General features: G+C 49.7%; 1 protein-coding gene across 2 annotated transcripts in view; it reads left to right on the top strand.

Moving 5' to 3' along the window:
• Window positions 1-26879, top strand: part of GNAT1 (G protein subunit alpha transducin 1) — a 68148-nt gene that overhangs the window by 26942 nt on the left and 14327 nt on the right. The window contains exon 1 of one of the 2 annotated variants that reach the window (XM_073562573.1): window positions 23465-23855. The exons of the other annotated variant lie outside the window; for it this stretch is intronic. Within the exon in view, the coding sequence (XP_073418674.1) occupies window positions 23750-23855 (106 nt within the window). The 5' untranslated portion in view covers window positions 23465-23749. Of the gene's footprint in view, window positions 1-23464; window positions 23856-26879 lie in introns of those variants that run through there. 2 annotated transcript variants of the gene reach the window in all.

Raw genomic sequence — 26879 nt, 5'->3', positions numbered from 1 at the left:
TGGATGGAGAGTGACTGGTGGACACCAGGTAAACCGAGGGTGGAAAGTGACTGGTGGACACCAGATAATCTGTGGATGGAGAGTGACTGGTGGACACCAGATAATCTGTGGGTGGAGAGTGACTGGTGGACACCAGGTAAACCGAGGATGGAAAGTGACTGGTGGACACCAGATAATCTGTGGGTGGAAAGTGACTGGTGGACACCAGATAATCTGTGGGTGGAGAGTGACTGGTGGACACCAGATAAACCGTGGGTGGAAAGTGACTGGTGGACACCAGATAATCTGTGGGTGGAGAGTGACTGGTGGACACCAGATAAACCGTGGGTGGAAAGTGACTGATGGACACCAGATAATCTGTGGGTGGAGAGTGACTGGTGGACACCAGGTAAACCGAGGATGGAAAGTGACTGGTCAAGTCCAGATGGCAGAAAACCACAACCAGGTCACCTTCCACGACACGGAGGGACCTTCAGTGCAGGAACACAGGGACTTTTAATGAGCGACAGAACAAGAATGGAACCAACGACCTCCAAGGAATAACACACAACTGAGGAGAGAAACGGACTCTACTGAGGAAAGGAGGCCGAATCCTGCACAGAATTCCCTCCATAACCATGTTTCCATTCACTGACAATGAGCAGAAACATTGACACATAAAACTATGAGATAGTGGAATCCTCTACCCCAAGAAATCAGGACTGACCACAACTTATACAGGTTTAGGGGCTCCCTAAAGACACATCTGTTCAGGGCGGCCTCTCACGTTCCCTAATCAAAGTCCTTTTATATATAGTCCTCTCTCTACGTCTCTGATCATAGTCCTCCATCACACTCCACGGCACCCAACAGCACCACACATACTGGCTGGTGAGCGCCCCGTGCAGCCTTTATCTGCCCCCCACTCCCTCATGATGGCCGGACCACCACTGTAAAGAAGCCCCTGCACTCAGTGTCCCCCACCTCACTGTAGATTGTGGCTCTCACCAGAAGGGTTAATTATTGTATTATCTTTGACGTTGTGACTTATGACTGTTGTGTATGGTCTGCTGCATTGTAAAGCGCTGCCGAATATGTTGGCGCTATAGAAATAATTATTATAGTAGCTGAACTTTTCAATAAGAAGGAATTTTCTTCTGTGATATGCACATAAGATATTCCGCTCATCATTGTTCTCATATATTCAGGAGATTCTCATCACCTCGGGACGATCTAGAGGAGACTAAACGAAGAGCAGAGACGATTACAGATGTGGCGGACGAAGAGCAGAGACGATTACAGATGTGGCGGACGAAGAGCAGAGACGATTACAGATGTGGCGGACGATCGGACGTCACCTGAAACCACATTTGCTGAAAAACCAGAAGTTTCTGTGACGTAAGTAAAACAAGCTCTAGACTGTTTGCCTTGGAGCCGCACCTAATTCTGCTGCACCAGATGATCGATCCTGACTGCGGTTTCATCCGGTGGATGGTGCCCCCTAGTGGCAAGAAAGCAGAATTACTTCACAATGAACAGATTTGTAAAAATCGCTCAGAAAAGATGAGAAAAATATTCAGAATTGAGAGTCCTCAGTGGTTGATACCTTTTATTGGCTAACTGAAAAGATGGTAACACATAAAGAACTCTATTATCTATAGCCAAGCCATCAGATACAATCGTATATGTTCCAACCCCATGGATAGAGACAAACACCTTGGTCGCCTCAAAAAGACCTTATGAATCAGGGTTACCATCCAAGAACAATTGAAAACCAAATTACAAGAGCCACCAGAATGTCAAGGAATCACCTGCTACATTACAAAGCTAAAGAAGAAAATAACCGAGTGCCTCTAGTGGTCACCTACAACCCAAATCTGGAGGTGCTAAGGGGAGCTGCACGGAAATTACAACCTTTACTACAAAAAGATGCCCGATTACAATCCATATTTCCAGACCCCCCACTGCTGTGCTTTAGGCAGCCCCCAAATCTAAGAAGCATCATTGTCAGAAGCCCCCTGTCCTCACCAACAGCTGCAGGAACCTTTCCCTGCAACCAGAAAAAATGTAAAACCTGTCCATTTATAATGACCACGGACAAGATAAAGATCCCCAACTCATCAGGACTACAAGATCCCAGGTACTCTCAGCTGCATCACATCTAATGGGGTGTACTTAATTATTTGTACTAAATGTCCAACTGGGGGTCTCTATGTGGGGGAGACAGGGCAAAAGCTTAGAACAAGGATGAATGCTCATCATCACACAATAAGAGAAAAAAGAATGGATCTACCTGTGGCCAAACATTTCTGTATCCCTGATCACAGCAGCGTGGATATGAAATTACTGGTATTGAAAGATAACTTCACATGTCAGAGAGAGAGACGAGTTTGGGAGTACGAATTTATGACGACCTTTGACACTCTCAGTGCTGGAATGAATGTGTTGCATGGATTTATGTCTTTTTACATCAATTAAGGAATTTGCTTTCAAGACCTGGTGGGGGCATCACAACACAGAACTAGACCCCAATCAGAGGACCATAAAACATCCGGACTCCTTATCTATGTACTGGTCCAATATTTATGTTTCTCCCTCTCCCATATTGATAGTTCTGCTTCACGTCACTTGTCTTATCTATTGCATTTTTTCTGTGTTGTATTGTGCATAAATATGTGACTCTTCAGATTTTGTATTAGTCAATGCCCGATGAAGAGACCTGAGGAGTCTGGAAAGCTGCAATGTGTCACCATCTTTTCAGTTCGCCATTAAAAGGTATCAACCACTGAGGACTCTCAATTCTGAATATTTTTCTATCTACTGGCTAACACGGTACAAAGATATACATCTTTCCTGTATCAGAAAAGATGAAGAATTCTGTGATTGAACAAGTCACTTTTATTCTCCTCCGTTAATAATGTCTCCGCATACAACGGCCCTACGAGGCTCCGCAGCTCTGCTCAGCACTTGCCTGGTTTCCGGCCATGTGGTCTCATTACACTCACTCCATTTCTCACTTTTCTGCTCTCTCTGCCCAATGTACTGGGGCGACGCTCAGCACCCCTGACACTGTGCTCCACGTGGGCCTGCACCGGTGCCCAACACCTGCTCCTGCCGGCTGACAGAGGGAAGTCCATCCACCGCCAGCCCATGACGGACCCCATACTGTGCAGAAACAACAAGTGACCGCACAAGGGCGCGCAACATGGCGAACAAGTAATGATACAGTCGCCCAGTCCTTACTGCTTCTCCGCACCTCTTTCAGGGGTCATATTTTTGGTCTTCATTTTTACTTATTTTCGCAGAATTTAACAATAAAGCTTAGAAATAAGTAATCGGTTACAGATACAGTATATGGCCCCTGTGCAAGAACTGTAAATGGGCCCCTGTGCAAGAACAGTATATGGGCCCCTGTGCAAGAACTGTAAATGGGCCCCTGTGCAAGAACTGTAAATGGGCCCCTGTGCAAGAACTGTAAATGGGCCCCTGTGCAAGAACTGTAAATTGGCCCCTGTGCAAGAACTGTAAATGGGCCCCTGTGCAAGAACAGTATATGGCCCCTGTGCAAGAACAGTATATGGGCCCCTGTGCAAGAACAGTAAATGGGCTCCTGTGCAAGAACAGTATATGGGCCCCTGTGCAAGAACAGTATATGGGCCCCTGTGCAAGAACAGTATATGGGCCCCTGTGCAAGAACTGTAAATGGGCCCCTGTGCAAGAACTCTAAATGGGCTCCTGTACAAGAACAGTATATGGCCCCTGTGCAAGAACAGTAAATGGGCCTCAGTGCAAGAACAGTACTGTATATAGGCCCCTGTGCAAGAACAGTATATGGGCCCCTGTGCAAGAGCAGTAAATGGGCTCCTGTGCAAGAACAGTATATGGGCCCCTGTGCAAGAACAGTATATGGGCCCCTGTGCAAGAACTGTAAATGGGTCCCTGTGCAAGAACTGTATATGGGCCCCTGTGCAAGAACAGTATATGGGCCCCTGTGCAAGAACTGTAAATGAGTCCCTGTGCAAAAACAGTATATGGGCCCCTGTGCAAGAACGGTATATAAGCCTCAGTGCGAGAACAGTATATGGGCCCCTGTGCAAGAACTGTAAATGGGTCCCTGTGCAAGAACAGTATATGGGTCCCTGTGCAAGAACAGTATATGGGCCCCTGTGCAAGAACGGTATATGGGCCCCTGTACAAGAACTGTAAATGGGTCCCTGTGCAAGAACAGTATATGGGCCCCTGTGCAAGAACAGTATATGGGCCCCTGTGCAAGAACAGTATATGGGCCCCTGTGCAAGAACAGTAAATGGGCTCCTGTGCAAGAACAGTATATGGGCCCCTGTGCAAGAACAGTATATGGGCCCCTGTGCAAGAACTGTAAATGGGTCCCTGTGCAAGAACTGTATATGGGCCCCTGTGCAAGAACAGTATATGGGCCCCTGTGCAAGAACTGTAAATGAGTCCCTGTGCAAAAACAGTATATGGGCCCCTGTGCAAGAACGGTATATAAGCCTCAGTGCGAGAACAGTATATGGGCCCCTGTGCAAGAACTGTAAATGGGTCCCTGTGCAAGAACAGTATATGGGCCCCTGTGCAAGAACAGTGTATGGGCCCCTGTGCAAGAACGGTATATGGGCCCCTGTACAAGAACTGTAAATGGGTCCCTGTGCAAGAACAGTATATGGGCCCCTGTGCAAGAACAGTATATGGGCCCCTGTGCAAGAACTGTAAATGAGTCCCTGTGCAAGAACAGTATATGGGCCCCTGTGCAAGAACGGTATATGGGCCCCTGTGCAAGAACTGTAAATGAGTCCCTGTGCAAAAACAGTATATGGGCCCCTGTGCAAGAACGGTATATAAGCCTCAGTGCAAGAACAGTATATGGGCCTCAGTGAAAGAACTGGGACACACATGATGTTGTGCACTGCTGTATACTTTCCTGAACCTGGGCAGTCCACGATTAATCTTGATACGCTACTCCAACACTTATTGGATAGGGAAGCATTTCTAATGTCTGGCATCCCCACCCTGACACTTCCCTGAGGAAGTGTTCACGAAACGCGCGGCGGGGCAGAGGGAGGCACGAATAGACCTTGCTGCAGTTTGCATCACGGTCACTCCATCTTACCATCCACAGGCAATGCAAAAATGTACTTATAATGACAATATCATGTATCAGTCTGCCATATACCTTAACCAGCACCTGCGACTTTACTGAATTATATGTTTCATTTTAAAAATAATTTTGTTAATAAAATACATTATTCTAAAGAGAATTTTTCTGAGTGGTCTCCCCTGTTCCCCTTGATGTAGGGCTTATCGGGGCAACAATTTTGATTTATATTATCGCCTGTGATATTAAGGTTCTTTTTTACTTGATCTCAATTGCAATACAGAGCAGGAAAAATCTGTGGACTTGTTCGCGCTGCTGATTATTGAAGACGCCAATTTCAGAAGGTTAATAGACCTGGGTATTTTACCAAGTAAGACGTGTATTATACTGAGGAAGGCATCAAATAAAACCGCAGGTTTATGTAACCTTCTAAAATTGTCGTCTTCAATAATCAGCGGCGCGAACAAGTCCACAGATTCTTCCTGCTCTGTATCTCCGTCTGTTGTCAGTTCTCTTTTTCTCATTGTTAAGTTATAATCAAACCTTATGCTGAGAAATCACGAAAGATTCTGCTGCCTCCTGGTGCTGATCCGAGGAACTACAGCTCCACGACTAGATGATAAATCTGCATGTTCAGGGTTAATGGATCTATCTGGTCCATCAGGACTGTAGAAATGAGGAAGACTCTTCCCAACCCAACATCCTCCCTGGTGACTCATGGGCTTCATCCTCTGGACCAGACATCAGTCCATCCTGTTATCCGGGGTTTGGATTGCTCTGTCTCCTCCCGAACATTACGTGCCACATCCATGTAGATGCCAGGACACCATTGTTCCATCTGTGGCCTCTGTGGAAGCCCAGGAGATTCATGGCAGCAAAAGTTTGGTCTCTGTTCAGCTTTGATGTTGAAGAATCCTGAAAACAAAATACGAGAGCATGAGATGGATGATGCTGCCGTCTTATGGTGGTGTCTCATGAGAAGTACAAACCCCTGGAGAAAACATTGCTAAGAAGAGCAGAGACACGATGGAAGCAATCACAAAGATGATGAAGATGACGAGGAGGAGCCCGCAGAAGATGATGAGGAGGAGCCCGCAGAAGATGACGAGGAGGAGCCCGCAGAAGATGATGATGAGGAGCCCGCAGAAGATAACGAGGAGGAGCCCGCAGAAGATGACGAGGAGGAGCCCGCAGAAGATGACGAGGAGGAGCCCGCAGAAGATGATGAGGAGGAGCCCGCAGAAGATAACGAGGAGGAGCCCGCAGAAGATGACGAGGAGGAGCCCGCAGAAGATGATGAGGAGGAGCCCGCAGAAGATGATGAGGAGGAGCCCGCAGAAGATGATGAGGAGGAGCCCGCAGAAGATGATGAGGAGGAGCCCGCAGAAGATGATGAGGAGGAGCCCGCAGAAGATGACGAGGAGGAGCCCGCAGAAGATGATGAGGAGGAGCCCGCAGAAGATGACGAGGAGGAGCCCGCAGAAGGCAAAGTGTCCTGGAGGGCACTTGTCACATGCACCTGGGGTCCGGGGCCGCCATTACAGTTACGTACGTCTCCCCTGCCACCATTTGTACCTCATCTTGTATCTCTTTTTCTAGGTGAGGTCTCTCGAACTGCGCTCACTTATAACATTTTTAGAAATTTTGCCAAGTGTCCAATAGTTACTGGCTTCTTCTCTACTTCCCTTCCTATGGCCACTCTCCCATCATCAGGAACATCCCCGTTCAGACGGGACGGGTCCTACAAATCAGAGGTATCTATATATATATATCTATATAAGGTGTATGGACATATATACAGTGGGTACGGAAAGTATTCACACCCCTTTACATTTTTCACTCTGTTTCATTGCAGCCATTTGGTAAATTCTATAAAGTTCATTTTTTTCTCATTAATGTGCACTCTGCCCCCCATCCTGAATAAAAAAAAACAAATGTAGAAATTTTTGCAAATTTATTAAAAAAAGAAAAACTGAAATCTCACATGGTCATAAGTATTCAGCCCCTGTGCTCAGTATTGAGTAGACGCACCTTTTGCGCTAGTACAGCCGTGAGTCTTCTTGGGAATGATGCCACAAGTTTTTCCACCCCTGGATTTGGGGATCCTCGGCCATTCTTCCTTGCAGATCCTCTCCAGTTCCGTCAGGTGTCATGGTTGTGGACAGGGTTCCTTCCCTGTCCTCTCAGCAGGGGCATATCTACCACTGTCTCAGAGGTCGCAGCTGCAACGATGCCTGGAGTGCTTAGGGGCCCGATGGCGGAGCTGCAGCCGCTCATTGGCTGTGCAGCGCTGTGCTTTCATTAGCTGCCAGGCTGCAATTGGCCTGACGCGATGGCTGTTCTGTGCGCACAGGACCTATGATGAGGTCACAGGAGGGGAGGAATCGAGTCACATGATCAGGGGCCTGAGTGTATGCAGGACTCTGCTGTGCTGGTTGTCATGGTGCTGGATGAGGGTAGGTTTATGTGAGGGGTTTACAGGGTGGATATAGCAGAGCCATGTGTGTGCAAGGTGTACGGAACAGAGCCATATGTGTACGAAGTGTATGGAGCGCAGCTGTGTATTTACAAAGCGGAGCCGCGTGTGTACGAGGTGTACGGAGCGGAGCCACGCGTGTACAGAGAGAAGCCACGTGTGTACAAAGTGGAGCCGTGTAAGAATTCTCTTACTTCTGAGTCTGGGCTCCCTCTGGTGGTTACTGTGGGTAGTGGAGCTGGCCGGATTGACAGAGGTCTGCCACCTGACAATGATGATTGGAAATCTGGGGTTACTGATTGAGAGTATTTAAGTGAGCAGGCTTCCCTCAATTGTTGCTGGTGATTAGTTCTTCCTGTGCAACTTGAGGCCTGCTGTCTCCTGCCTGATCCTGCATTTTTCAGTTATGTTGTCTATTTGCAAATCCTTTGCATCTGATCTGGTTTTGCCTCTTTCTGCTTTGCTGTGCGGGTTCAGCGTGCTGAACCCCGCTCCATATGTTACAGCTTGTGTCAGTTTGTTCAGTCCCCTGTTATATTAGTCTCTTTTGCTTTACTGCCAGTTTACACCAGAATGCTGATATAGTGGGGGAGAGGTCGTGAGACCTCAGTGGGTTTTTTTGTACATCAGACGTGTTGGATTTTTTAGGGTTTTTGCGTAATTGCAGACAGTGTCTTTCCTTTCCTATCCTATTTAGACAGTTTGTGCCCCATCATTTGCTTACTCTATTTTCTGCCTGTGTTTGTCCCTCATCTGGTCTCACCGACAATATATGTTTGGGGGCTATCTATTTCTTTGGGGTTCTACTCCGGGGCAGTTTAGATTTCACCTTTCTTGCTTTTAGGCCTAATTAGTTCTCCGGCTGTGTTGAGGCGTCTAGGGCATCGTAGGTACGCTCCACGGCTACTGTTAGTTGTGTTGTTAGGATTAGGGGTCTGCAATTCACTAAGTGACAAACCTTTCTGGTTTCCTGGTGGCCTAGCCTATTCCTGCCATCCTCCTCGGTGACCTGTTTATTACATGCGTGTGTACGAGGTGTACGGAGCGGAGCCACGTGTGTACGAGGTGTACGGAGCCGCGTGTGTATGAGGTGGACGGAGCGGAGCCGCGTGTGTATGAGGTGGACGGAAAGGAGCCGCGTGTGTGTATGAGGTGGACGGAGAGGAGCCGTGTGTGTGTATGAGGTGGACGGAGAAGAGCCGTGTGTGTACGGAGCGGAGCCATGTGTGTACGGGGTGAGCGGTGCCATGTCTGTACGAAGCGGAGCCGCGTGTGTATAAGGTGTATGGAGAGAAGCCGCCTGTGTATGAAGTGTACGGAGCGGAGCCGCGTGTGTACGAACTGTACGGAGCGGAGCCGCATGTGTATGAGGTGTACAGAGCGGAGCCGCGTGTGTATGAGGTGTACGGAGCGGAGCCGCGTGTGTACGAGGTGGACGGAGAGGAGCCGTGTGTGTACGAAGTGTATGGAGCGCAGCCGTGTGTGTATGAAGCGGAGCCACGTGTGTGCGAGGTGTGCAGAGCGGAGATGTGCGTGTACGAGGTGTGCGGAGCCGCGCATGAACGAGATGTACGAGATGTGTCGAGGCGTCTAGGGCATCGAAGGTACGCTCCACGGCTACTGTTAGTTGTTTTGTTAGGATTAGGGGTCTGCAATTCGCTAAGTGACCAACCTTTCTGGTTTCCTGGTGGCATAGCCTATTCCTGCCATCCTCCTCGGTGACCTGTTCATTACATGCGTGTGCACGAGGTGTACGGAGCGGAGCCGCGTGTGTATGAGGTGGACGGAGAGGAGCCACGTGTGTACAGAGCCATATGTGTATGAGGTGGATGGAGAGGAGCCGTGTGTATGAGGTGGACGGAGAGGAGTCGCGTGTGTACAAGGTGTACGGAGAGGAGCCGCCTGTGTACGGAGCGGAGCTGCGCGTGTATGAGGTGTACGAAGCGGAGCCGCTTGTGTACGAGGTGGACGGAGAGGAGCCGTGTGTGTACGAAGTGTATGGAGTGCAGCCGCGTGTGTATGAGGTGTACAGAGCGGAGATGTGCGTGTACGAGGTGTGCGGAGCCGCGTGTGTATGAGGTGGACGGAGCGGAGCCGCGTGTGTACGAACTGTACGTAGCGGAGCAGCGTGTGTATGAGGTGTACGGAGCGGAGCAGCGTGTGTATGAGGTGTACGGAGCGGAGCCGCGTGTATACAAGGTGGACAGAGCGGAGCCGCGTGTGTACGAGGTGGACGGAGCGGAGCCGTGTGTGTACGAGGTGGACGGAGCGGAGCCGCGTGTGTACGAGGTGGACGGAGCGGAGCCGTGTGTGTACAAAGCGGAGCCGCATGTGTACGAGGTGTACAGAGCGGAGATGTGCGTGTACGAGGTGTGCAGAGCGGAGCCACGTGTGTACGAGGTGTGCCGAGCGGAGCCGCGCATGAGCGAGATGTACGAGATGTGTCGAGGCATCTAGGGCATCGTAGGTACGCTCCACGACTACTGTTAGTTGTGTTGTTAGGATTATGGGTCTGCAATTCGCTAAGTGACTAACCTTTCTGGTTTCCTGGTGGCCTAGCCTATTCCTGCCATCCTCCTCTGTGACCTGTTCATTACATGCATGTGTACGAGGTGTACAGAGCGGAGCCGCGTGTGTATGGAGCCGCGTGTGTATGAGGTGTACGGAGCGGAGCTGCGTGTGTATGAGGTGGATGGAGCGGAGCCGCGTGTACGAACTGTAAGGAGCGGAGCCGCGTGTGTACGAGGTGGACGGAGAGGAGCCGTGTGTGTACGAAGTGTATGGAGCGCAGCCGTGTACGAAGCGGAGTCGCGTGTGTACGAGGTGTAGAGAGCGGAGATGTGCGTGTACGAAGCGGAGCTACGTGTGAACGAGATGTACGAAGCGGAGCTACGTGTGAACGAGATGTACGGAGCTGAGCTGCGCGTGAACGAGATGTACAGAGCGGAGATGTGCGTATATTTTGGCATGGGGGGCCCATTTGAAAGTTCGCACCGGGGCCCATAACTTTGTAGTTACGCCACTGCCTCTCAGTGTTAATTTTGTATGGCTTCCTTTTGGTTTGGGGAGGGCTATATTTACCCGCCTTTGTCTGGGGATCCTTGTCAGTGATACATCTGTTATGGCTGTGTTTATCCCCCTGGTGTGCTTACATACTGTGTTGTCTGTTTGCCTTGTATGATCCGGTCCGTTTTCTCGTTCTGTGCATTGCTTTGTGATTCTGTGCTTAATGTCTGTTTCTGGCTCTGACTTTCGGCTTGGTACTCTTACTAATCTCCTCTCTGCCCCGTTTGTGCTGCACCGCTATCTTCAGCTACCTGACCTTCTGCTAAGTCCTGACCACTCTCAGCGTTTCACTCTTTGGCACTTCATCGACCTCCTGGCTTGACTTTGGCACGATCATACTACTCTCCGATTTCTCCGGTCACCGCCGCTACTCGGCATCTGGTTCCGCCTCCAGCCACTCCCCAGTGGTCACGTGTTTCAGGCCCTGAGCTCTGGCAGGTAAGCTCACCGCAGCGCTCCCCTCTCACCATGTCCTTCTGTATCTCGTGCACAGACTCCTACTGTAAAGGGCATAATTGAAACTGCAAGGAAAAAAGCGCAATAGGGTCTTATCTGAGAAAACCAAGATATCAAACAATAATTTATACTCAACGTATATAGGAGAGTAACAGGCATAAAGAAACGCGGTCAGCTTGCTGCACATCCAAATGACCACGCTGTGGCCATAAATCTTCAGATTCACTAGTAGGATTTTTTATGGATTAAAACGTTCGCTGCCAGACCATCACTCCTCACAAATTGTGTGCTTAATATATTTATTTCCCAACGCGTTTCGAGGTCATAAAACCTCTTCCTCAGGGGATGACATGTACAGGCAGGTAAAGACATTGCCGGTTTTATACATACACAGTTCAAATATTGGCGCCAAGAGTCACATGTTGGGAAAGGGATAAAGGTCAGAGGTCATTTACACTGATGACCTCTGACCTTTATCCCTTTCCCAACATGTGACTCTTGGCGCCAATATTTGAACTGTGTATGTATAAAACTGGCAATGTCTTTACCTGCCTGTACATGTCATCCCCTGAGGAAGAGGTTTTATGACCTCGAAACGCGTTGGGAAATAAATATATTAAGCACACAATTTGTGAGGAGTGATGGTCTGGCAGCGCACGTTTTAATCCATAAAAAATCCTACTAGTGAAACTGTAAAGGGCATGTCACACTAAGAGATATCGCTAGCAATATCGCTATAACTAGTGACGTTATAGCGATATTGCTAGCGATATCTCTGTGTCTGATACTTACCTACGACCGGCTCCCCCGCTGGTTATCGCTGATCGCGCAAGAACGTTCAGGACTGTTTCTCGTCGTCAGCTTCCTGCGGCGCTTCCTGCTGTGAGGACGAGCGACGCGTGGAGCCGGGCGGGAGGACGCAGGATCGCCTGGTGTGACAGGTAAGTAGCGACCCCCGTCCCCAGCGATGTCGCTGGTGAGATCTGCCTATGTGGCAGCTCACTAGCGACCACTTAGCGATGTACCAGCGATCCTGACCGCGTCATATCGCTGGTCGGGATCGCTGGTACATCGCTAAGTGTGACAGTACCTTACGTCTGCAGAAGGGTTCTTGATATCAGGTCTCTCCAGAGATGCTCAATTAGATTTAGGTCAGGGCTCCGGCTGGGTCAGTCAAGAATTGTCACAGAGTTGTTCTGAAGCCACTCCTTTGTTATTGTAGCTGTGTGCTTAGGGTCATTGTCTTGTTGGAAGGTGAACCTTCGGCCAAGTCTGAGGTCCAGAGCACTCTGGAAGAGGTTTTCATCCAGGATATCTCAGTACTTGGCCGCATTCATGTTTCCTTCAATTGCAACCAGTCGTCCTGTCCCTGCAGCTGAAAAACACCCCCATAGCATGATGCTGCCACCACGTTTCACTGTTGGGATTGTATTGGGCAGGTGATGAGGAGAGAGAGAGTGTGAGAGAGAGATTTTCAGCTGCCAGAACACAGTTTAGGGTTAAATTTGCGGCTGAGTGAAGTCTTTCGGGCATGCGCAGTGCGGATCCTGCCGGCCAAAAAAACGTTGCATGGTTCGTTCGGGCGTGTCGGCGGACGTCAAAATTTTGGCGGATCCGCAAAAAAAACGGATCCAACGGATGGCCATCCGTCAAGATCCGCCAGTAATGCAACTCAATGGGAAAAAACGGATCCGCCAAGAAAAATGGCGGATCCGTTTTTTTTTGCAAAACGGCGGATTTTGACTGATGGACACAAACGGATGTGTGAAACAGGCCTTAGAATTATCATCAAAAAGTTCTATCTTCGTCTCATCAGTCCAGAGAATCTTATTTCTCATAGTCTGGGAGTCCTTCATGTGTTTTTTAGCAAACTCTATGTGGGCTTTCATATGTCTGGCACTGAGGAGAGGCTTCCATCAGGCCTCTCTGCCATAAAGGCCCGACTGGTGGAGGGCTGCAGTGATAGTTGACTTTGTGGAACTTTCTCCCATCTCCCTACTGCATCTGTGGAGCTCAGCCACGGTGATCTTGGGGTTCTTCTTTACCTCTCTCACCAAGGTTCTTCTCCCATGATTGCTCAGTTTGGCTGGACGGCCAGGTGTAGGAAGACTTCTGGTAGTCCCAAACTTCTTCCATTTAAGGATTATCGAGGCCACTGTGCTCTTAGGAACCTTGAGTACTGCAGACATTTTTTTGTAACCTTGGCCAGATCTGTGCCTTGCCACAACTCTGTCTCTGAGCTCCTTGGCCCGTTCCTTTGGCCTCATGATTCTCATTTGGTGTGACATGCACTGTGAGCTGTGAGGTCTTATATACACAGGTGTGCGGCTTTACAAATCAAGTCCTATCAGTTTAATTAAACACAACTGGACTTCAATGAAGGAGTAGAACCATCTCAAGGAGGATCACAAGGAAATGGACAGCATGTGACTTACATATGCGTGTCTGAGCAAAGGGGCTGAATACTTATGACCATGGGATACTTCAGTTTTTCTTTATTAAATTTGCAAAAATTTCTACGTTTCTGTTTCTTTTCAGTGAAGATGAGGTATATTACTGAGAAAAATGAACTTTTTAGAATTTAACAAATGACTGACAAAGAGTGAAAAATGTAAAGGGGTCTGAATACTTTCTGTACACACTGTAGGATGTATGTGGGATGTATGGTGTGAGGCAGTGATGGGAGTCACATACTGAACCCTCTGCAGAGCGTTGTGATTACAGCCATGCCTGTGGTAACAGTGAAAAATAAAAGTGTGGACTGGGTCAAGCTATTCGACCAAGTCAGATTTAGGAAAACCTGACATGGGCTTTTATTTTTGGAGAGATCTGTCGGAAAGCAGTGGGACGGATCTCTCCCTTCACTCCAGGTCTTGATAGTGGTCCATGTCCACCATTCACACTTAATCCTGTAGATAAGGGTTGGGTGTGTCGGGAGTATGGCAGGTCTGTGTGAGGCTGATATGGGCCTTAAGGCCCTTTTACATTTAGCGATGCACCAGCGATACGACCAGCGATATGACCCGGTCAGGATCGCCGGTGCATCGCTAAATGATCGCTAGTGAGCTGCCACACAGGCAGATCTCACAGCGATGCAGCAGCGACGCAGCGCACGATACTCACCTTTCACACACAGCGATCCTGACGTCCTCCCGCCCGCGTCCACTCTTCGCTCGTCGTCACAGCAGGAAGCTGACGACGAGAAATGGAGCCGCCCAATCTCGCGCGATCAGCGATGGACAGCGGGGGAGCGGGTCGTTGGTAACTATCACACATAGCGATATCTATTAGTGTAAAACCCCCTTTAGCCAGAGAGAGCAAAGCCGTTACCGCATCTAAGAGTTAAACGATGGAGCAGTCCCCCCGGCAATGGACTGATACAGATATTCCAACTGTGAACTAGATGATAACGTTTTGTCTTTATTTTTGTAAATTGGCAAATAAAGAAATTTAAGTTGAACAATCCCAGGTCACTGCCTCATTACTGACCTGATGTGAGAGCCGCTGCCTTACAATAGGCAGAGTGTTAATGTAGGATGCACGGACATTCACTGGTGAGCAGGAGGGTAACAATGTTCTGACTCTCAGGCTCCATATCTCACCGTCCCCTACTGCTTCTCACGTGAGACCGCCATCATCTTATAGACAATTCTCTCGGCTATCTCACACATAAATGTGACTTGCATCTAATTAGCATACAATTACTTATGCAGATTCTTGTTATGTCGCTGCATTGTTACTGATTTGCTTCTAAAGATCTAAATTATAATTTTTACTATTTTGTCAGTATTTTGTAAATCCACCTTTGGCTTTCATCATTGCCTGAATGTTCTGAGCTGCTCTCGATCAAACTAAAACATGTCTCCACCAAAATCTGATCTCAGGTCTCTTCTCAACGTTCCCCATGTTGGTACACACTGGTCGCCTCACTTGGCTCTGTATACAGCTGTTTCTTCACCTCTACCCACAAGTGTTGGATTGGGTTGAGGTCTGGGGACAATCCAGCACCTCTACTTGTTTCTGCGCCAATCTCGCTGTATGCTTTGTGTTCTTGTCCTGCTGGAACACTATGTCGTCCTTTTCATACCCATAGTACTGGAGTGTACAGAGTAACTCCTCTTGTAGGACACTCACATACACACGTGGTCAAAATTGTTGGTACCCTCGTCTAATGACAGAAAAACCCACAATGGTCACAGAAATAACTTGAATCTGACAAAAGTAGTAATAAATCAAAAATATATGAAAATGAACAAATGAAAGTCAGACATCGCTTTTCAGCCATGCGTCCACAGAATTTAAAAGAAATAAAACTGATGAAATCGGCCTGGACAGAAATGAGGGTGCCGGTAACTTAATATTTTCTTGCACAACCTTTTGAGGCAATCACTGCAATCAGACGATTCCTGTAACTGTCAATGAGACCTCTGCACCTCTCGACAGGTATTTTGCCCACTCCTCCAGAGTAAACTGCTCCAGTTGTCTCGTGTGTGAAGGTCGCCTTTTCCAGATGGCATGTTTCAGCTCTTTCCAAAGATACTCAATAGGATTTAGGTCAGGGCTCATAGAAGGCCACTTCAGAATAGTCCAATGTTTTCCTCTTAGCCATTCTTGGGTGTTTTTAGCTGTGTGTTTTGGGTCATTATCCTGTTGCAAGACCCATGACCTGCGACTGAGACCAAGCTTTCTGACACTGGGCAGCACATTTCTCTCTAGAATTCCTTGATAGTCTTGAGATTTCATTGTACCCTGCACAGATTCTAGACACCCTGTGCCAGATGGAGCAAAGCAGCCCCAGAACATAACAGAGCCTCCTCCATGTTTCACAGTAGGGACAATGTGTTCTTTTCTTGAGATGCTTCATTTTTCCATCTGTGAACATAGAGCTGATGTGCCTTGCCAAAAAGGTATGTGATATTGAGGTCAGGATACTGGGATGGCCACTCCAGAACCTTCACTTTGTTCTGCTGTAGCCAATGACAGGTTGACTTGGCCTTGTGTTTTGGATCGTTGTCATGTTGGAGCATCTAAGTACGTCCCATGCGCAGCTTCTGGGCTGATGATTGCAAATTTGACTCCAGTATTTGCCTATAACATGCTCCATTCATCTTTCTTTCAACTTTGACCAAGTTTCCTGTGCCTTTGTAGCTCACACATCCCCAAAACATTAGTGATTCACCTCCGTGCTTTACAGTAGGAATGGTGTTCCTTTCATCATAGGTCTTGTTGACCTCTCTCCAAATGTAACGTTATGGTTGTGGCCAAAAAGTTAAATTTTGTTCTCATCACTCCAAATTACCTTGTTCCAGAAGTTTTGAGGCTTGTCTCTGTGCTGTTTTGTGTATTGTAGGCAAGATACTTTGTGGCATTTGCACAGTAATGGCTTTCTTCTGGCGACTCGATCATGCAGCCCACTTTTCTTCAAGTGACTCCTTATTGTGCATCTTGAAACAGCCACACCGCTAGTTTTCAGAGAGTCCAGTATTTCAGCTGATGTTATTTGTGGGTTTTCCTTTGCATCCCAAACAATTTTCCTGGCAGTTGTGCATGAAATTTTTGTTGACCTGACCGTGGTTTTGTTTTTACACAGCCCCTGATTTTTCATTTGTTAATCACAGTTTGAATGCTGCTGACTGGCATTATCATTTCCTTGGAAATCTTTTTGTGTCCCTTTCCTATTTTATACAATTCAACTACCTTTTCCCGTAGATCCACTGACAATTGTTTTGCTTTCCCCATGACTCACAATTCAGAAACATCAGTGGCTGGATGAATGATGCAAGAGTCTGTCTGGATCACAGAAACTCACTCAGCTTTTATGCACACACTGATTACAAGCAAACAGGTCACAGGTGAGGATGTTACCTTTAGTAGCCTCTCAAACCCGTTTGTGTCAACTTCTGTGCATGTTATCTGGCCAAAATCACCAGGGTATGTGAACTTTTGATCAGGTTCATTTGGATGTTTTGGGTTGTCATTATGTTTTAAAAAGAAGAAACACAGTAGTCTGACAATAAATGGCTTCACCTAGCCACTGTGACGACTCCTGGAGTGGACCCTCTGGGTCGTGACACCAACCCTCCCAGGGCGAGCTGACCTAGTGAAGACCACCCCCTATACAGGGAGCGTCAGGGGCAAGCCCCAGGGGGTGAGGCACCACGACTGCTGGCACCAGGCGGCCGGCTCACAGGAGACACGAGTGGGTGAGAGTGTCTGCAGGAACGTATAAAGTGTGGACACGGGAACACGTGGTATACAGAGACTTCGTTCGTCCGGGTGTGAGTGAAGCAGGAAGCGTGCAAGGAGCACGTCAGAGCACTGAGTCAGGCAGCAGGTGTGCCAGGAGGTGTAACAGAGTAAGAGACTGAGTACAGGATCAGAGTGTGTGCCCGGAGGCACGACTGAGTATAAGACGGAGTACAGGGTAAGAGCGTGTGCCAGGAGGCACAACCGAGTATGAGACAGAGTACAGAGTCAGAGCATGTGCCAGGAGGCACAACCGAGTACGAGACAGAACACCGGGTCAGAGCGTGTGCCAGGAGGCACAGCCAAGTACAAAGCAGAGTGCAGATTCAGAGCGTGTGCCAAGAGGCACAACAGAGTGCAAGGCAGAGGACCTGAGTACAGCGCACAGCCAGGCAGGGACACGGCAGACCAAGCCAGGAAGCACAACAATAATCAGGCACCTCCCCTAGGGGGAGGTCGTCTGATATAGCACATGACTACTACTGGTTCCGGGTCAGGACCTAGCCAGAAAGCACATGACCACTACAGGTTCCGGGTCAGGTCCTCCATTACCATAGAGAGGACCGAGCCCTATACAGCACTGACAGGAGCGCGCAAGCGCAAACGTGACATGTAGGAGGAGACCCGGGGACGAGAGCTGCGCGTGCGCACCCTACGGGACCCCCGGAGTGACCGCAGCTCCGGAAGAGATGACGTCGGGACCGAGGTCCCGCCCCCAGGTGAGCACGGCGTGACAGTACCCCCCCCTTTACGCCCCCTCTTTCTAAAACTGGAGAGGAACTTAGACAAAATCTGGGGTGCGTGGATATTCTCCCTGGGTTCCCATGACCTCTCCTCGGGGCCAAAACCCTTCCAATCGACCAGGAACATGGTTCTCCCTCTTACCTTCTTCATGGCCAAAATGTCATTCACCTCAAACTCATCCCCCAAGCCAACAGGCTGGGGTGTGTGGCCTGGAGAAGGATGAAATCGGTTAAGAACCACAGGTTTTAGGAGAGACACATGGAAGGAATTGGGAATACGGAGTGAAGGAGGCAGCTTCAATTTGTAAGCAACATCATTAATCCGCCTGAGGACCTCAAAAGGACCAATGTAACGGGGACCCAGTTTGTAAGATGGTACCTTAAGGCGGACGTATTTGGTGGAGAGCCACACCTTGTCACCAGGGAGAAATGGAGGAACGTCCAGGCGCCTCTTGTCAGCGTGTAATTTCATTCTGTCCCGTGCTTTCTCGAGAGCAGTTTTGGTCTCCTGCCATACCCTGGAGAACTCCACAGACTGAGAATTGGCAGCAGGTACCCCCGAGACAGGAAGTACCGGTAGAGGCACATTGAGATGCTGTCCAAAGATGATGAAAAAAGGAGACTTGGTAGACGATTCACTGGAGTGATTATTGTAGGCGAACTCAGCCCAAGGAAGTAGACCCGACCCAGTCATTCTGATGAGCATTAGAAAAATGCCGGAGATAGGATGTAAGGATCTGGTTGGTACGTTCCACCTGCCCATTGGTTTGGGGGTGATAGGCGGAGGAGAAATCCAATGACACTTTCATGAGTCCGCATAGAGCTCTCCAGAACCGGGAGGTGAATTGGACCCCTCTATCCGACACGATGTGCTGGGGGAAGCCGTGAATCCTGAAGATATGGGAAATGAAGATCTTCGCCAAGTCAGGAGCAGAGGGTAGTCCGGGAAGAGGAATGAAGTGAGCCATCTTTGAAAATCGGTCTACAACCACCAAGACCACAGTACAACCGGAAGAACAAGGCAGATCAGTAATGAAATCCATGGCTATGTGCTGCCATGGAGCCGACGGAATGGGAAGCGGGAACAGAAGACCGGAGGGTGGTTGTCTGGGTATCTTGTTCTGGGCACAGGACGGGCAAGATGCTACAAAGTCTTTAACATCCTGGGAGAGTGAAGGCCACCAATAATGGTGAGAGATTAAGTCCAAAGTCTTTTTGACACCAACGTGGCCGGCAATCTTGGACGAATGTCCCCAATTTAGCACTCGTTTTCGGTTATTCTCAGCCACAAAGGTTCTTCCCGGAGGTAACGTGGTTAACTTGACAGGAGCCACAGTAATTACTTTGGATAAATCAATGATATGAGAGGGTTCTTCCTCTGCATCAGACGACAGGAATGATCTTGACAACGCATCCGCTCTAACGTTCTTATCGCCGGGCCGAAAATGTAGCTCAAAGTCAAAGCGGGCGAAGAATAGGGACCACCTGGCTTGCCGAGGATTGAGCCTCTGTGCGGACTGGATGTACGCCAGGTTCTTATGGTCTGTGAAGATCTTGAATGGATGTATGGCACCCTCCAGTAAGTACCTCCACTCCTCCAAGGCCAACTTAATGGCCAATAGCTCTTTGTCGCCGATGGAGTAGTTCTGCTCAGTGGAGGAAAATACTTTAGAAAAGAAGCCACAGGTGACAAAACGTCCAGAAGAGGATTTCTGCAGAAGGACTGCGCCAGCCCCAGTAGAGGATGCGTCTACCTCGAGAGTGAAAGGTCTACTAACCTCAGGTCGGTGAAGCGCCGGAGCAGCGGCGAAGGCTTGTTTCAACGACTGGAAGGCCTCTTCAGCCTCAGAGGGCCAAGCCTTTGGGTTAGCTCCCTTGCAGATAAGGGACGAGATGGGGCGAACCAACGAGGAAAAATGAGGAACGAACTGTCGGTAGTAGTTCGCAAAACCAAGGAAGCGTTGGATTGCCTTCACCCCATGGGGCTGTGGCCAATCGAGGACGGCGGACACTTTTGCCGGATCCATGCATAGACCTGATTCTGAGATAATGTACCCCAAGAATGGCAGGGACGTTTGCTCGAAGGCACATTTCTCGAGCTTGGCATAAAGGCGGTTCTCCCTCAGGCGCTGGAGGACTTGACGCACGTTCTTTCTGTGGGCGGAGAGGTCTGGAGAAAAAACGAGGATGTCATCCAGATAGACTACCACGCAGGAGTACAGCATATCCCGGAAGACGTCATTCACAAACTCCTGGAAAACCGCTGGGGCATTGCAGAGGCCGAAGGGCATGACCAAGTACTCGTAGTGACCGTCTCTGGTGTTAAAGGCGGTCTTCCACTCATCCCCGGAACGAATGCGGATCAAGTTGTAGGCCCCACGAAGATCCAGTTTGGTGAAAATTCAAGCTCCTCTAAGTCGGTCAAAGAGCTCCGGGATCAATGGCAATGGGTACTTGTTCTTGACCGTGATATTGTTCAGGCCTCGGTAGTCTATGCAAGGACGGAGGGAGCCGTCCTTCTTTTTTACAAAGAAAAATCCCGCTCCCGCGGGCGAGGAGGACTTACGGATGAAACCTCTAGCAAGGTTCTCCTGGATATAGTCAGACATAGCTTGGGTCTCAGCAGGGGATAGCGGGTATATCCTACCCCTGGGTGGCGTGGAACCAGGAATGAGGTCAATCGGACAGTCATATGGCCGATGGGGGGGCAGAGTCTCGGCCTCCTTCTTGTCGAAGACATCTGCAAAGGACCAGTAAGCCGACGGCAGACCTGTAGGTGCCGGGGATGGACCGGCAGAGTTCATCAGACGGACGGGCAACAGGCACTTCTCCTGACAGAACGGTCCCCACCGGAGTATCTCGCCCGACCGCCAGTCCAGGGTTGGCTCATGAGTCCGTAGCCAAGGGAGGCCTAGAAGAAGTGCGTGAGACATGGTGGACAAGACGAGGAAGGAGATCTTCTCCAGGTGCAGGGCTCCGATCTGTAGCTCGATCTCTTCGGTGGCCTGGGTAACGGACTCCAGCACGGACGTACCATTGACCGAAACAATCGACCGAGGAGTCTCCAGGGATCTGACAGGAATCCGGTATTTTTTAACCGCCTCGAGTGTGATAAAATTCCCCTCCGCGCCAGAATCCAGGAAAGCCTCCTCAGAATAACGCTTGGCACCGAGATTCAATAATACGGACACGAGCAGGGGAGGAGAGGAATCACGTACACCTAGGGAGGCCTCTCCTATTAACCCTAGGCGGAGAAGTTTCCCGGCTTCTTGGAGCAGGAACGGAGGAGGTGAGAGGAACTCCTCTCTCTGGCTAATTCACGGGCACGTTCCTGAAACCGCAGGTCGATGCGTGTCGCCAGTGAGATCAGATCCTCTAAAGAGGTGGGAGTATCCCGACCTGCCAGTACGTCTTTGATCCGACTGGACAGGCCACGCCAAAAGATCCCTACGAGAGCCTCGTTGTTCCAACCGAGTTCGGAGGCCAAGGTACGAAAACGGATGGCATACTGTCCTACCGGTAGCGTACCCTGATGGAGGTTAAAGAGGGACTCGGTGATAGAGGCCAGCCGACCCGGCTCGTCGAAGACCTTGCGGAAGGTGTCCAAAAAGGTGGAAAGCCGAGAGACGAGTGGGTCATTGCTCTCCCAGAGGGGGTTCACCCATGCTAATGCCTCCCCCTCTAAGTGTGAAACAATAAAGGCAATTTGGGCGCGCTCAGTGGGATAGTGCTGCGGCAAAAGCTCAAAATGTAACCGGCATTGGTTCAGAAATCCTCGACAAAACTTAGGGTCCCCGCTATATCGGGGTGGCTTGCCGAGGCGCGGCATCGGGTGCGGGGCCGAGGACTGGGCAGAAACGGATTGTATGGCCGACAAACGAGACTCCATGGATTTCAAAAAGACCATAATCCTGGTCTGACTCTCCCGTAGGAACACCAGTTCCTTTTGGATGGAGGTGGTGGCACCAGCGGGGTCCATGGCCTGATTATACTGTGACGACTCCTGGAGTGGACCCTCTGGGTCGTGACACCAACCCTCCCAGGGCGAGCTGACCTAGTGAAGACCACCCCCTATACAGGGAGCGTCAGGGGCAAGCCCCAGGGGGTGAGGCACCACGACTGCTGGCACCAGGCGGCCGGCTCACAGGAGACACGAGTGGGTGAGAGTGTCTGCAGGAACGTGTAAAGTGTGGACACGGGAACACGTGGTATACAGAGACTTCGTTCGTCCGGGTGTGAGTGAAGCAGGAAGCGTGCAAGGAGCACGTCAGAGCACTGAGTCAGGCAGCAGGTGTGCCAGGAGGTGTAACAGAGTAAGAGACTGAGTACAGGATCAGAGTGTGTGCCCGGAGGCACGACTGAGTATAAGACGGAGTACAGGGTAAGAGCGTGTGCCAGGAGGCACAACCGAGTATGAGACAGAGTACAGAGTCAGAGCATGTGCCAGGAGGCACAACCGAGTACGAGACAGAACACCGGGTCAGAGCGTGTGCCAGGAGGCACAGCCAAGTACAAAGCAGAGTGCAGATTCAGAGCGTGTGCCAAGAGGCACAACAGAGTGCAAGGCAGAGGACCTGAGTACAGCGCACAGCCAGGCAGGGACACGGCAGACCAAGCCAGGAAGCACAACAATAATCAGGCACCTCCCCTAGGGGGAGGTCGTCTGATATAGCACATGACTACTACTGGTTCCGGGTCAGGACCTAGCCAGAAAGCACATGACCACTACAGGTTCCGGGTCAGGTCCTCCATTACCATAGAGAGGACCGAGCCCTATACAGCACTGACAGGAGCGTGCAAGCGCAAATGTGACATGTATGAGGAGACCCGGGGACGAGAGCTGCGCGTGCGCACCCTACGGGACCCCCGGAGTGACCGCAGCTCCGGAAGAGATGACGTCGGGACCGAGGTCCCGCCCCCAGGTGAGCACGGCGTGACAGCCACTAACCATGAGTGGAGAAAAAGTTTTGGTGTTATCATTCATATTCTCTGAAAAAAAGGCAAAGAAAACAAAAATTCTGCCGGGGTGTGTAAACTTTTGAGCACAACTGTGTATGAATAGTATGGGCATACATTATATAAGATGTATAGATGTGGGAAGTTTGGACAGTTATGGAATATATAGGAATATTTGGGATGTATGGACATATATGAGATTAATATTTAATGTATAGACATTCAACGTGTCTTGATATAGACTAGATGCATGTATATACATGGGATGTATGGATATATAGTGGGTGTATGGCTGGCCAGCAGACAGAAGGCGTAGGTGTGTGCTATTTGTGGACCTGCTGGTGCAGGAGGATCAGGGTAAGTCTTTCCTCCCTGGACTCAGCGTATACAGAGATTTAAGATAAACCTCTTCCCTGGATAAGGACACTTCTGTTCGGAGCTATGGGCTTCAGCTGAGCTCAGCAACACATACACCTGTCTCACTGCGTTACCTGTCCTTGGCCGCTATAGGCCCCCGACAGTCACACTGGCTGTAAAATCCTATTGCGAATTAGAGCAGATGAGATTTGGAGGGAGGGCAGCGGGACCGGACTCATTCCTCGCCAGTCCTAGTGGTGGTCACGCAGCCAGATTGCCAATCTCGGGCCCATAAGGAGGATCGTCAGAGGAAGGAGGAATATTCTCCACTAGGGTTTGAATTGGGCCACGTGAATAATGGGAGCCGGAGCCAGTGCCGAGGAGAAGCATTCCCGAGAACTGGAGAAGAAACTCAGGGAAGACGCAGAGAAGGACGCCAGGACGGTGAAACTGCTCCTACTGGGTGAGTGACACCAACGCAAATAATCATATATTGCACATGGCACCATCATAGACCAGAGCGCTGGAGAAGCGCAGGAGGCAGCGACCGGGCAACAAAACCAAGAATAAACTCCATCTCATATCCATCCTATCCGACCAATCCATCTGTGATCTCATATCCATCCTATCCGACCAACCCATCTGTGATCTCATATCCATCCTATCCGACCAATCCATCTGTGATCTCATATCCATCCTATCCGACCAATCCATCTGTGATCTCATATCCATCCTATCTGACCAATCCATCTGTGATCTCATATCCATCCTATCCGACCAATCCATCTGTGATCTCATATCCATCCTATCCGACCAACCCATCTGTGATCTCATATCCATCCTATCCGACCAATCCATCTGTGATCTCATATCCATCCTATCTGACCAATCCATCTGTGATCTCATATCCATCCTATCCGACCAACCCATCTGTGATCTCATATCCATCCTATCCGACCAATCCATCTGTGATCTCATATCCATCCTATCTGACCAATCCAACTGTGATCTCATATCCATCCTATCCGACCAATCCATCTGTGATCTCATATCCATCCTATCCGACCAATCCATCTGTGAGCTCATATCCATCCTATCTGACCAATCCAACTGTGATCTCATATCCATCCTATCCGGCTAATCCATCTGTGATCTCATATCCATCCTCTCCGACCAATCCATCTGTGAGCTCATATCCATCCTATCTGACCAATCCAACTGTGATCTCATATCCATCCTATCCGACCAATCCATCTGTGATCTCATATCCATCCTATCCGACCAATCCATCTGTGATCTCATATCCATCCTATCCGACCAATCCATCTGTGCATGGAGCCATGTCCTGTCTGCAGGAGAAAGTGGCCGCTCCGCAGGACGGACCAGAGCATCGACCAGTGTCTCTCCCCGTGTGATACCCGTCCTGCCAGTATCCAGCACTGTCACCTGTCTGACTGTTGTATCATCTCTCTAATATCTAAGAATCTATCTATCAATTACCTATTATCTGTCTATTATCTAATAATCTATTATCTATCCATTATCTATCTATTGTCTATTTATCTACCTACTATCTAATAATCTATTTATCTATAAGATATCTACGTATTATTACGTATCATCTATTATCTCTTTATCAATCCATTATCTATCTATTATTTATCTATTATCTAATAATCCATTATCTATTAATCTGTTATCTATTGCTCATCTATCTGTCCTCTGGCTGATGGGCCGGTAGGAGCCATTTCTGGGGCTGCGGGTTGTGCCCCCGCTGTTGCTCGCAGGTGTTCGGCTCTGGGATTTGGGTGAGGAAATTAATCCTCTGCTTAGCGTTCGGTTTACAAACAGATTAAGGACAGAAGAGCCCAATGTTGTGGATGTGGCACCTTGAGGACAGTAATCTGATCGCATTACAATCATCGATGCCACAGCATTAGCTGCAGAAATTATACATGCCGGTGCAGGGGTGGTACACATATGTGCAGTGGAAATACACGTATGTCCTGGGATGGCACACGTATCTGCAGGAGTGGTAGATGTATGTCCAGGGGTGGTACACGTATTTTCAGGGTGGGACACGTGTGTCTAGGGGTGGCACACGTATGTGCAGAGGTGGCACACGCAGGTCCAGAAGTGGGATATGTATATGTAGGGGTGGTACAAGTGTGATTGGGGGTGGCACACGCATGTGCAGGGTGGGATACCTATGAGTAGGTGTGGTATACGTTTGTCTGGGGGGTGGCACACGTATGTGTAGGGGTGGCACATGCATTTCCTGGTGGGACACGTATGTGTTGGTGTGGTACACGTATGTACAGGGGTGGCACACACATGTCCAGGGGTGGCACACATGTGCAGGGTGGGACATGTACGTGTAGGGGTGGTACATGTTTCTGGGGGTGGCACACGCATGTCTAGGAGTGGGACATGTATATGTAGGGGTGGTACAAGTGTGTCTGGGGGTGATACACATATGTGCAGGGCTGTTAGATGTCTGACTGCAGCCAGGGAGACGCTGCTTTGCTGACGACACCTTGTTGCATTATTGGCCCCGATATCGCTGGGATCAAACATTTCCCATTCTTGCTTTGCTGCTGGTGGATTTTGATATTTATTTTATATAAATCCCGTCTGTCACGCTTGCGCCTTGGCTGAATGGCGCGAGCCGGGGGGGTTGTGGTCCCACTGTGCCACAAACCAGACCACCCTGGAAGGGGCGTGACTACGGCAGCTACCTCGGTCTTCACTGGAGCCTCTGATGGTGAGGTCAGGCTTGTGCGGCAGATAGCTGTCGGGTGCCACTCCAGGGTGGTGTCTGGCTGTGGCTGCTGGTCCCACTCGGGGACAAGTCACTTTGACAGGTGTGACTAACAGGCAGGCAGGTAGACACGACAGGCACGGCTGAGACACAGGGCAGGCGGGCACGGCTTGGAGACAGAGGACAGGCGGGCACGGCTTGGAGACACAGGACAGGCGGGCACGGCTTGGAGACACAGGACAGGCGGGCACGGCTTGGAGACACAGGACAGGCGGGCACGGCTTGGAGACACAGGACAGGCGGGCACGGCTTGGAGACACAGGACAGATTGGCGTGGTATGAGAAGGAGCAGGTAGGGACCTGTTCACACAGCAGGTGTATGCAGGAGGGAGTGGTGTATGCTGGAACAGGATCTGGACCTGTTCACACAGGAGGTGCAGGTATGGATATAGGCAGGAAGGAGTGGTATATGAAGGAACAGGTTTGGACCTGTTCACACAGGAGGTGCAGGTAGGCAGAGCCGCAGGAGTGCGGAGCAGGCAGAGCGGCTAGGGAGCTGTGCAGACAGAGCTGCGAGGGTGCAGATGCACAGATAAAGCTGCGAGGGTGCAGATGCACAGATAAAGCTGCGAGGGTGCAGATGCACAGACAGGGAGGACACAAGGAAAGACACGGCAGAGAAGGAACCACAAACAAGGAGACTGACAGACAGAGGTAAGACTGAGT

This window comes from Dendrobates tinctorius, unplaced genomic scaffold (genome assembly GCF_039654945.1).
Source record: "Dendrobates tinctorius isolate UK_male_01 unplaced genomic scaffold, ASM3965494v1 ptg000357l, whole genome shotgun sequence".
Classification (NCBI taxonomy): Eukaryota; Metazoa; Chordata; class Amphibia; order Anura; family Dendrobatidae; genus Dendrobates; species Dendrobates tinctorius.
The sequence above is the reverse complement of the archived record's forward strand: the minus strand, read 5'-3'. Positions and strand labels throughout refer to the sequence as shown.